The sequence below is a fragment of the Scardinius erythrophthalmus genome (genome assembly GCF_964197995.2).
Source record: "Scardinius erythrophthalmus genome assembly, chromosome: 4".
Classification (NCBI taxonomy): Eukaryota; Metazoa; Chordata; class Actinopteri; order Cypriniformes; family Leuciscidae; genus Scardinius; species Scardinius erythrophthalmus.
The window spans coordinates 56,655,599-56,668,452 of NC_138224.1; the positions used below are offsets into that span (position 1 = coordinate 56,655,599).

At 38.6% G+C, this 12,854-nt stretch overlaps 1 protein-coding gene across 1 annotated transcript in view; it reads right to left on the minus strand.

The window, feature by feature from the left end:
- Positions 1-12,854, minus strand: part of LOC308690131 (NACHT, LRR and PYD domains-containing protein 12-like) — a 263,008-nt gene that overhangs the window by 238,092 nt on the left and 12,062 nt on the right. Inside the window, exons 2-5 of the mRNA XM_081364419.1 lie at positions 12,065-12,333; positions 11,465-11,509; positions 9,317-11,228; positions 8,812-8,982 (exon numbers count right to left, since the gene is read on the minus strand). Of these exons, the coding sequence (XP_081220545.1) occupies positions 8,812-8,982; positions 9,317-11,228; positions 11,465-11,509; positions 12,065-12,320 (2,384 nt within the window). The 5' untranslated portion in view covers positions 12,321-12,333. The remainder of the gene's footprint in view (positions 1-8,811; positions 8,983-9,316; positions 11,229-11,464; positions 11,510-12,064; positions 12,334-12,854) is intronic.

Consider the following 12,854-nt stretch of genomic DNA (forward strand, 5'->3'; position numbering starts at 1 on the left):
AAATTTGGACATATTCTGTGTATTTGACCGTTTAGGCCTGCAAACAAAGACAAAGTCTACTATACTTGTCCGTATTCTATATGTTTCTCCTGTGTAATGTAATAATTTAATGAAATTATATTAATAGATAGAAATGAAAATATTATAATACACTATATATGTATATATTAGGGATGTCCCGATACCACTTTTTCACTTCCGATACGATACCGAAGCTTTGGCTATTTGCCGATACCGATATCAATCCGATATTTTTATTTTATTCTTGAACTAATACTAATAATAATAAAATATAATGGAAGCACTTTGCTCAATTAGCCACATAAAAACATCTCACTCAAATGGAGAACAAATACTTCTCCAGTATATAGTCCACAACAACAGTTGATAATGAAAGACTGCCAGACTTTATTCAAAAGACCTTGAGATAGGTTCGGTAATTGTACCTGAATGAATTAAAAATATTTCAGATCAATATATTTGTTTCCTTAAAATTTTAATTAACTTTAACTTTATTCTCATCTAATTATAAATAATTTATGTCTATATAAAATAATACTACTATTAAAAACTATTAAAAGAGAGCGAGAGAGAGTGTGTGTGTGTGAGAGAGTGTGTGGCTGCTGTTATCTTGTCCATAATGGAAAATGGTCATGACCAACCGACATGAATTATATAAATAATTTTAATAGCACGACCACTTAAAACCAGGGTCTACCATGTGGAAAGTAAAACGATCACAGAAAATCATATTGGGTGGGATTTAATGTAAACACAGATATCGGACACCAGTCCTGTCTAAAGTGAGTGTAAACAGTCGGGCCAAGGATCTGTGCCCGGTTGCATAAAGCACCTTAAGTTTTTCCCTTAAGTATGATACTTAAGGGGCGATTTCCCCTTACCTAAGAGAATAACTTAAGGGTGTTGCATATAATCTCTTAAACGGTTCTCTTAGGTAAGGGAAACATTTAAGTGTTTCACGACAGCGATCCTGGATTCACGTTATAAAAGTCTATTGTTGCCATGGATACGCAAAACACTAACACTAGCTATTTCGCAGTTTCATCAAATAAAGTAGGCTAGAATATCAGATTGGATAAAGAAAACAAAAAAATAAAGCCTAATTGGACAGAGGAGGAGAAATGCATTCTTCTTGACGAATATGGTAAAAGAAAAACAATTTTGAAAAGCAAACTAAATCCCAATGTAACTGCGGGAACTTGACCGTTGCGTTTAAATGACGGGAAAGAGCCCCTGCAACCCGGTGAACCACTCTGCTGACAGACGATTTATGCACGTGGAAAACATCTCCCACTACTGTCTGAAAACTCCCAGTTCCAAAAAAAACGCAGTGTTATAAGCAGTTGTAACGTAGCCTGGCTAACGTCAGACCTCTTTCTCTTTGAGACGTGGTCTGGAAACCACATGTTCATTTTCTCGTATTTGAGGCGTGGTTTACGAATGCCCAGAGCCGTTTATTGGGCACTACAAATGTCTATCAAATGCGCCTGTATGTAGCTCATAGCCAATCGTTTCAATTATACCAGATGACGGATGTAAAGCGACAGATATTCGAAGAAGACGACGATGGGTCAGAGATTTATGTGTACACCAGAGACCTGCACGGGTCCGATTTTGTAAATCCACACCCGCAGTGCTTAAAACCGCACCCGACCCGTTTTCCGACAGCAGCACTAATTAAAATCTGCACCCGACCCGCTTAAAATATTACCGACACCCGACCCGCACCCGAAATAAAATCAGTTTAGACTATCACATTATAGACACACTTACAAAAATGTTTATTGCCAGGTCATACAGAAGTTATTACACGACAATTAACACAAGGACAACTTCAGCCGAAGCTGTCAAAAGGCCGATACATGAAGAACATGGCTAACGTTACCACAAAACTGAGTAGCCTTATAACATTGTACCAATCGAACAGACGCGGCTACAACACTATATGCCACGCAATTTCGTCTAGCCTACATCTGACAATTTTGGGTTCAAACACGCCCTGCACACCACACATACTTAACAGTATTAAATTTGCAAAATACCGTTCGATAGAACTGCTTTGTTACCACAGTTTCTGCGTGCTTCCTCAGGGATGAAGTTCCACATTTGGAATTTTTGATGACGTATTGTCGACAACTTTACAATCTCCACTAGCTATTCTTTTCTTCAACTCCTCAGCATCCATCTCGACGACTGCAAGCAGATCGCGCGGTTATGTCGTCATCGTCTTGCTGCTCTCTTCCCGTTCTGTGATTGGTTCCCTATTTGAGGGGAAAATCTTGTCCATGGTATCCAGGCTGCCTAGCAGCGTGAATAAAATCACGCTGCGCTCAAGGCAGCATTGGGAAATCCAGGCTAGTTGTAATGCAGGTAAAGGGCCTATTTTAACGATCTGAAACGCAAGTGTTAAGCGCAAAGCGCAAGTAACTTTGTGGGCGGGTCATGGGCGCTGTTGCTATTTTCCCGGTGGGATAAATGACTCTTGCGCCCGGCGCAAATCTAAAAGGGGTTGGTCTGAAGTAGCTTCATTATTCATAGGTGTGGTTTGGGCGTAACGTGAAATAAACCAATCAGAGCGACATCTCACATTCCCTTTAAGAGCAGGCGCGCTTGTTCTAAAGCGGATTCCTATTATAACGGCGGATTTGCCAGGCGCGCGCCGGCAGCGGTTCACAGCCGAGGAGACCGACGTTCTCGTCAGGGCCGTAGAACACAGAGAAGTGACATCGGGGATGGAGAAACACACCCAAAATAACTTCGGTTAAACAGGCGTATGGCAATTTGGGTAAATGTGTAAGCTAGATGTATGCTTTTATAATAATCTATCTATATATCTATCTATCTATCGTAATAATGTATGATTTGCAAAAATAAAAACTGCTGCTTCTGTGTAGATGAGAGAATCAAAGTGTATGCGTGTTGTGCACACGCTACATTGATTATGGCCAAGCATGCGCCCTTAAAATAGCATATGAATAACATGCGCAACGCGCCACTGACTTTAGACTAGTTTTTTTCGGTTAGTGGCGTAATTGTTTTCTAAACCTGTAAAATAGCATGAGGGAACGTTTGCGCTGGAACACGCCGCCTCTTTGCGCTGAACCGCCCCCGGGAGCGCAAGTGTATTTAGAGTCCTATTTAAAATAGGAATGATACATGCGTCGGTGTACAAAGTCAATTGCGCTGGGTGCAAGATAGGGCCCAAAGAGTGTTGCGGTGTGACATGGTCAAGGTCGCCGTCTAGTTTGTTAGTGATGTCAAATATTGCGCGTCGATCAAATCGGTATTTTTGCAACAATTTTTCATCGCTAAGATGGTCCAAAGGGTTCTCCCTATCCCTAAAAATTCTTCTTGGCACATATTGATCTTCAGCTGATTCCATAAATTCAGCCATGTCGTCTTATTTTTGTCCGTGTTACTCTTCAGGTTACGATTTTCAAACCTTAAGTTATACTTAGGGAAATTATCGTTCAGGGGTTGTATGCAACACTTAACACTTTTTAAGGGATTACTTAAGTGAAAAAACAGTATTTAAGGGAAATTCTAAGTGTTTATGACGTTTCACTTAAAGAAACCCTTAACCCTCTGAGGTCTGAGCTGTTTTCTGGGCCTGGAGGTGTTCTGACATGCTCTGACATTTGTGCTTATTTCTGTTACTTGTGACATTTTCATGGCTAAAGTCTGATTACACTGTATTCAGCACAAACTCTGCTACAATAATATATCAGCAGCATGTATATAAAAGTTTGTAGTTTTGAGATAATAACATTTCTGCGTGGTTTGTGAAAAAAAAAAAAATTGTCACTGAAATAAGCTCATGAAACCCATACTGATTATTTCTTCATAAGACTTTTGAAAATTGTATCACGTAGCCCAGAATATTTGCTTCAAAACTATGTGAAAATCATCATGACTGCTCATTCAGAGAAGACAATATATTGATTTAAAAATTTTACGACGTGTTTTGTGTGAGAAAGCTCTATGCAAGAGGCGTGGACATCTCATTATTATGTAAGCTTTTCTCACCTGAGAAAGACAAAAGACACTCCCTAATGGCCCTATTAGGAGCTATCAGGCCCTGCCATTCTGAGCAACCTTGCACAAAGAATGAGGAGATTTAAAAAAGAATGGCTTTTTGATTGTTTTTAATGTATTTACAACACAACATAATGACAAAAAAAAACCACATTATTTAACACACTGAACTAAAGACAGAGACTTGAACTGTCACACACCTTTGTGCCATTCCTGAAACATAGTAGGCTACATACCTTTCATTTCCATGGTGTTTGATTTTTCACTTTAGCATGTATGGAGACTTATGTGAATGTTGAAGTCAGCAGGACTTATCAGTGGCATCTTGTTCCTCTAAAAACAACAACAACAACAAAACAGCTGTGAACATGCTGATATCAAGAGAAATGCTGCACAATTTGGGGAATATATTTTAGATTTTTCAGGTTAAAATAGCTTTTTAAAATGTACAGAATACACACACACACATATATATATATTAGCCTACTTTTACCATGCTGTGTTTTATTAGAATATAAAAACATCCTCGTGTTGAACACGTAGGCTATACAAGCACTGAAAGGTTGCCTATCATTCTAGTTCACATTTCACATTTCATGTTTCTGTCTACATGTACATATATGACATTAGGCTTAGTTCATGTTTTTACTCCAAACTCATTTCATAACATACATTTTAATCTGGCACGACCAGTTTAACATGTCTTACCTTAAAAATCTTCTCATCTTCAAATCGCGTTCTTCTGAGGTAAATCCGAGGTAAATTCAAGGTAAACAGCACAGCACAGCACAGCTTACAGTTGTCCAAACCCGATGAAAGCAGAGAAGAGTAAGTTACGAAGTCTCTGCTTCTTTGTTTTGAGGTGATGAGGGCGTTTACAGGTCTGCGTTTCTCCGCATGGATCATTTGCATGTCAATCGCTCGTGCGCGCGTGGGTGTGGTCACATTATTGTTAATGAGGACGCGTTTGAGAAACTGTACATGCCGCTGCTTTCGTATGGATTACTTAAAAATAGAATATTTGTTTTTTATATAATTTACATACTTTAAAAATAGAGATTCCAAGCGTTGTATAGACATGCGTTTCAAGTCTGTGTGACAAACATTCGCTGAGTTACAGGTCATTTTCTGTCGCGTTTCAGAATGAGTTTCACATTGAGACAGACGGCAGAACGCGCATCATGTTTATTTTCTTTGTTTTACGAAAAACACAACATTTTGTTTTTATTATGAGTGTACACAAATAAAAGAAGACATTTAACAGTTTTGAATGATGTACAATACAAGTATGTAAAATCAAAATCAACAGAGTAATTTGCACTGATATAAAAAAAAAACGAGCAGATCACGCCGGCGTGATTGCCGACCTCAGGGGGTTAATTAACACTTAAGGTTTTTTTCCTGCAACACCCTTAGGTTTAAGGGAAAAATAAGGGCGAACTTGAGGGAAAATTACACTTAAGGTGCTTTATGCAACCGGGCACTGTGCATTAAGACTTGCAGTGTAAATGCAGCTCAAAACAAGTGTTTATGACCCCCATAATGACCCCGACGACAGTCATTATGAGAAAATATCAAACCTCAGAATGTTTAAGTCAATAGAAAACTGAACACATGCTGACTGTGATACATTAAAATATGCACTTTAAACTGAGCCGCCTGTATAGTCATCGGGTTTTTTTTTGTTTTGTTTTTTTGGTTTGAATATCGTTACAACCCTCATCCTAATTCATCTGGCTTATTTCTTTTTGGCTAGAAGAAGTTCTGAATGGCCGGTAACTTAAAAAAAAATTGTAGCCAAATTAGCCGGTGAGTGAAAAAGTTAATTTCAAACAGTGTATATATACATATACATATATATATATATATATATATATATATATATATACAGAATATATATATATATATATATATATATATATATATATATATATATATATATACATACAGTATATACAGAATATATATATATTAGTGGTGGGCCGTTATCGGCGTTAACGCGCTGCGTTAACGCGAGACTCTTATCGCGCGATAAAAAAAATATCGCCGTTAATCTATTCTCCAAATTGGGTTGGGAGCTGGCTCAAGCTACACAAGCTATGATGACGCAATCTACCCGCGGCCGCGAGGAACACCCGGCTGGAACGCATCATATTCGTCGTCATCTTAAGTAAACACGGCTGAAAGTGAAAGCTGGTGTAAAAGATCGGTGGAACATCCATTATTTGGACTTGGTTCGGATTTAAGCCGTCCGACGTAGACTGTGTGGGGTAACAGTTCGGTAAGTTAACACACGACTAATCCGTTCTACCACCTCAAATTCAAAACGAAACATATCACTGAATACCAGCGCGCGCGTATTATTCCCAATATATCTTAGTGAGTGGTGTAGCACATAATCTCTTTTTATTAAAAGCGCCCGATTTTAAGAATCGTTGTTGTGTTTCTTTTTAACTGAAAAGACATCGGTTAGACAATATTCTAATTTTAAATTTGGGGTTTCATAAGCTCCAAGCCATAATAAACATTAGACCTACTTAAGTCTCTGCAGCTAGTGTACTTAAAGTCCCTGTAAAGTCAAAATTAAGTATGTGTTCTGAGTTTGTCACACCACAGAAAAATGTGTTATTAGCCACCCAGCCAAATTTGAATGATAAAAAAAGCCGGCAAGTACATAAAATAAGCGATCAAAATCTTGAAAAAATGAGCAGTAGTCTCTGCTCTCAAACGCTGGGGGCGTGTCCGCTGGCTGCGCTGAAACCACGCCCACTCGCGGGAAAGCTCGCTGCAGTCGCCACACTCAACTGTCACAACTACAGCCGGAATGGATGCTCGTAGCATCTTAATTTGTTTTACAAAGCCATACATGTTCGAGCCTGGACTACCTACTATAATTATAACATAAGCACACAAGGCAACTTACACTCTTGGTGGGCACGCACTGCCGACGATGGCACCAGTTGTCGGCGCGACGGGAGGATGAAGGCCGAGGCGGGCGATAGTCGGTTCGGTTCGGACACATTCACCAGTAATAGCGGATTATCAGTGAATGAATCCCAGTTGTCTCCGACGAAAGTTTATAAAACTATCCCATGTAAAATGATCACTACAGAGGCGGGTTTTGGCGGTGATCCTCAGCTCTCCATCAAGGTGGCTCTTCACAAAATTAATCCACCTCTTGTTATTATGAAAGTTTTTCGGAAATTTAAATAAGGACACCGATCTGTTTTGTACGTGATCGCATCCAGGTAATACGCATTTCCGCGACGAAGGCATAGCTAGCTAGCAAACTGTAGGATGTAGTAACTAATAGTAGGCTATACTGCCAGTAACTCGCGATTGAGTTGCAAACTGATGTGAATGGGCTCCAGTGCGTCATCAAGTTGGGGCGTGTCCAGGAGCTCAGGGGCTCCAGTGCGTCATCAAGTAGGGGCGTGTCCAGGAGCTCAGGGGCTCCAGTGCGTCATCGAGCCCCCCTTTTAGCCCCGCCCAAAAAATCCGGAACACAGTAACTGTGAAAAACTGTTTAACGGTCTAACTCCACAATTCAATACTTCACAGTTCACAGTCTTTGTAATATGATTTAGCAATACATTTCTAACATTTATAATGTGTTTAGATTTTTTTTTTAGAATTGCCTTTACAGGGACTTTAAATTGTATTTATCTGCAAAATTATGTTGTATATTTACAGTTTTGCACAATATATGTTCTCAAAACTACATACACCCTTTCAAAAAAACAAAAACATTTAGCAGTTGTTTAGCAGGGTCTGTGTAACCTGTTCTGAAATGGTTTTATTATAATATCGTTATCGCAAGAGGCTGCAATGTATATCACAATATGGATTTTAGGCCATATCGCCCATCCCTAATTGATAGCCTATAGTAGTTGATAATAACATAGGCCTACCTAATGTTGCCTACGGACGGTAACAGTACAGTAGTAACCTTTTACAGTCTGTGAGTAGAACAGCTTTCTCAAGCAGTTTGTGATGCATTTTGGAAACAGGAGATGAGCCCCTGGTCTAATGCGCCACCTGGCTTGAGAAACCCGTTCTCAAAGACTTACTTTTATAGTCATTATTTGGGTAGCACACATATTCTGAATGCCTTCGACAGAATTCAAATGAGCCATTTTAATCTAGATTAATCTAGATTAATTTCAAAATTAATCTAGATTCATCTAGATTAAAAAAATTAATCTATGCCCACCTCTAATATATATATATACACACACACACACACTATTTGATTTGCACAATTTGGTGTATGATATAATACGGTCAGATTAACTAATAACAGAGAAATGGCACTTTGTTTATCTTAGAAACGTACAGCAAGATTTGACGCCATCTGTCATGCATGGGCATAATGGGGAGAAAACATCCCTATTGCAATACATGCTTCCTTGACTTCATCATCATCATCATCTTTCATACAGTGATACACTTTATTAATAAATATACAATGAACAGGCAAATAGATGAACCCAGAATATGAACGCAATGTGCAAAGTTTAATGTAAATATGTAAAGAAAAACAATTAACATGCAATTAAGCGCATAGTATTCAAATTCTGGGTTCATCTGCTTGCCTGTATATATTAAGCATCATCAATGCAGTGTGTTCTGAGTTTGATATATTAAAATCACTGTCTTTGAGCATTAAGGCATGTTAAGCATTTTATAATGTCATACTCTGTTTGTAGTGGATGAAATACTTAGGTGGGTGCTGTATATGAATGAATCTCAAACCTCAGTATCTTCAGCTGACAGTTTGGGCTCTTCAGTCCATCAGAGAGAATTTTCACTCCTGAATCCTTCGGGTTATTGTTACTCATGTCCAGCTCTATTAGAGAGTTTGGTGTCTGCAGAGCCAAAGCCACAGTTTCACAGCAGGAGACATCGAGAAAACTGTAGGAGAGTCTGTAAAAACAGGACATTTGCCCATGGCATGTATTGTGTGTTCATCTTGTAGGAACAGTGTTTGTAGTAACAGTGATAGGTTATGTCATGTTCTTTGTGAACATTCAAGCTTTCTGGAAAAATATAAATGTCATATATGCTGGAACTGATGTGACAGTCAAGTGAAAATAACGTTCAAACTGATGTCTATAAAATCACTGTTTAGTAAATCCATTTTAATAAATACAGATTTTACTCTCTAAAATCAGTTAAAACATGATACTTCACTCTGCATCGTACGCTAAAACTTGATTATCAGAATTAAAAAACTTTGATTAAACAGCAAGTTTCTTACTTTGCTTTTCTGCAGCATCTCACAGCTGGCAGGAGATTATAGTGGCCTCCCCATGATGTCTTGTACCTCCCCAGGTTGAGCTCATCCAGTACCTCCTCTGACATCAGCTGTACGTAAGCCATCAGTGAGCACATGGAAGAAGAGAGATATTCTTCTGGATATGATGTGAAGTATCTTTGTATTTCTGTATATAATGAATTGTCATTGAGCTCCAGTAAGCAGTAGAACAGGTTGACTGAAGTTTCAGGTGAGATGGTTTTGTCCTGGTTTTGTAATTGTTCTTTAATGTGTTTGGTTATTTCTGTGACGCTGTCTTTGCTGTCTTCAGTGTGTGTGAACAGGCCGCTGAGCAGTTTCTGATTCGATTCCAGTGAAATGCCCAGCAGAAACCGTACAATTAGGTCTAAATGTCCTTTCTGACTTTGCATTGCTTTCTCAACAGCCTTCTTTAGTAAATCATCTAAAGCAATATTTTTGTCTGGCATTTTGAAGACAGACACACTCTTTTTCTTGTTGGTTTTGAAGAGTCTTGCAAACTGAAAACGAAACCGACGGTTATTTTTGTCTGGCTTGTCGATGTTGTCAGGTCTGACCTCGTTTTGTGTTTCATCACTGAAAAACTGCAGCTCGTCCATGTTCTTGTCCAGGTAGCAGAGGAACACGTGCACTGCAGCGAGGAACTCTTGAACACTCAGATGAACGAAGCAGAAGACCTTCATCTCATAAAGTCCAGCTTCTTGCTGAAAGATCTCAGTCAGCATTCCTGTGGACTCAAAGTCTTCACTCACATCAATACCACATGCTGTCAGATCTTCCTCATTGAACACTATGTTTTCCTTCTTCAGTTGTTCAAACGCCAGCTTAGCTAACTTCAAAATCATTGTTTTATTGGAATCTAAGAGCTTGGTACGTTCTCTTTCTGTTTTTCTGTCATGCTTCTGGCTCTTCATGTTCATCTGTATCAGCAGGAAGTGGATGTACATTTCAGTGAGTGTCGTGTTGATGTTTTCTGCATCGTTCTCAATGGGAATGTCCTGAAGAACAGTGGCTGTGATCCAACAGAACACGGGAATGTAACACATGATGTAGAGACTACGAGATTTCTTAATGTGTAAGATCATTCTGGAGGCCTGAGTCTCATCTTTGATTCTCTTTCTGAAATACTCCTCCTTCTGCTGGTCAGTGAATCCTCGCACCTCTGTGAACAACCCTACATACTCAGGAGGGATCTGATTGGCTGCTGCTGGTCGTGATGTCACCCAGACATGAGCGGATGGAAGCAGAGACCCATTCACCAGACTTGTAAATAGTTCATCTATAGATGATCGCTCCTCAACACTCGTCACCATTCCACTGTCAAAATCCAAAGTCAGTCGACTCTCATCCAGTCCATCAAAGATAAACGCAAGCTTACAACTAAATATCTTACATATATTTGCTGTTTCCAGGTTCTTCAGTTCTGGATTAAATCTCTGTAGAAACTCATGCAGACTGAACTCTCTGTCTTTAATGCAGTTCATCTTTCGGAATGGAAGAAAGAAAACACAGTCTATATCCTGATTGGCTTCTCCTTCTGCCCAGTCCAGAATGAACTTGTGCACTGAGACAGTTTTTCCAACGCCAGCAATGCCTTTGGTCAGCACAATCTTTTTCTTCTTATTTTTGTTCAGACTAAATACCTCATTGCATTTAATTGGCCTGTTCTGTGATTTATTGGGTTTAATGGCTTTATCAATCTGCAGAATCTCATGTTCTTGATTTACTTCTCTAAGATCCCCCTCCGTAATGAAGAGTTCTGTGAAAACATCCCTGAGATCTGCTTCATTTTCGTTTTTACCCTCAAAAATTTGTTCTACTTTCTCCTTCATGTTCATTTTGTGAGTTGTCAAGAATTCTTGCAGCCAGAAATCATCTGTTATGCAAAAAATAAATAAACAGGAAAAGGTGTGAACAAAACAACATACAAACATTAAACACAAAAGGTTTTTCACATTAGCATGATTTTCATCAAAATCAACTAGAGCAGACAAATGGTATTTAAATTCATAGCACTGAAAGCAGTTATGTTGTGTACTAAGATCAATATACATCAAACATGCTGAAATAATTTCTGATCCCACTGTAAGGCAGTGTGTAAGGTTAATTCACCTTGTTTTCTTGTGTGTTTCTCAGCTGCTTCTGGTGATTCTTGCACTGTGAAGAGAGAGAATGAAATGAGACATTATGTTCATCAAAGTATCCTGAAAAAGGCACTGCATCGTGTTTACACAATTCATTAAAGCAGCACAGCTATTAAACTATTAAATAAATCAGCATATTAGAATGATTTCTGAAGGATCATGTGACACTGAAGACGGGAGTAATGATGCTGAAAATTCAGCTATGAAACTTACTTTTATGGCAACAGGATTTAAATAGAAAACAATTGTTTTAAATTGTAATGTTTCAAAATATTTTAACTATTGCTGATCATATAAATGCAGCTTTGGTGAACATAATCTTCTTTTTTTTAAACTTGAATATACATTTCTATGAATCTATGCTGCCTCTCATTCTCTATTCCTTCATTTTTTTTTTAGATATTCAAAAAGAAAGGTTAATGTAAATTGTAATATTTCACAATATTTTAACCATTTTTGATAATTAAATTCAGCCTTGGTGAACATAAGAATCTTCTTTGAAAATAATCAGAATATACATTTCTATGAATCTAAGCTGCCTCTCGTTCTCTATTCTCTCTTTTATTACCTTCAGTGTAGTTGTTCTGTAACTCTTCAGCCAGCCGGTTCTGGTTCATCTTCTTCAGGAAGTTCAGTGTTTTCTTCACAGCTTCTTTTGCTCCAAAACACTCCTTCATTATATTCACTATATCAGTGACATCAGACTTCTCCAGTTTACCAGCTCCAATGGGTCCATCTTCTTTTAAGAGACCCTTAAATCTCTTCAGATCATGTTCTTTCAGGTCATCTAGAGTCTTATAAAGCAGCTCTAAAACAGTTGCCATCGTCCTTCATGGACTGTTGGAGAAAAGGGAAAGGGAAAAGTATGGAAGTAAAATAATGACAAATGTTTTTGAAACAAAAAAGCTTGTTGAATTGCACTAGCCTACTTGAAAAAATATGCATTGCATTAACTTAACTTAACTTAAAGGCACACTATGTAGCTTTTCAACCTCCATAACATATTTCTAAGACCCTTGTGATGGTACATCGACTTACAATAGGTTGAATGACACATCTGCCATAGCCTGACGGGGTCTGTATCGCTTTTACTGGCACTATGTAACTTCGGGGTTCGGGTAGTCAGGGGCGTCGGACTGGGGGGATAAAGGGTACCGAGTTCCCAGGGCCCGAGGCAGGGGGGGGGCCTTAGAAGTCAGTTTTCTATACATACATATACATGCACTAACATTTTTATAACATTTATGTACAAATAAAAAAGTTCCTGTGCAAAACTAAACTTGTAGTTAGGCACTGGTTTGGTATAAAAAAGTAATTTTCATGCTGTGCATGACCCCACCACCCCTCTCGAATCAATG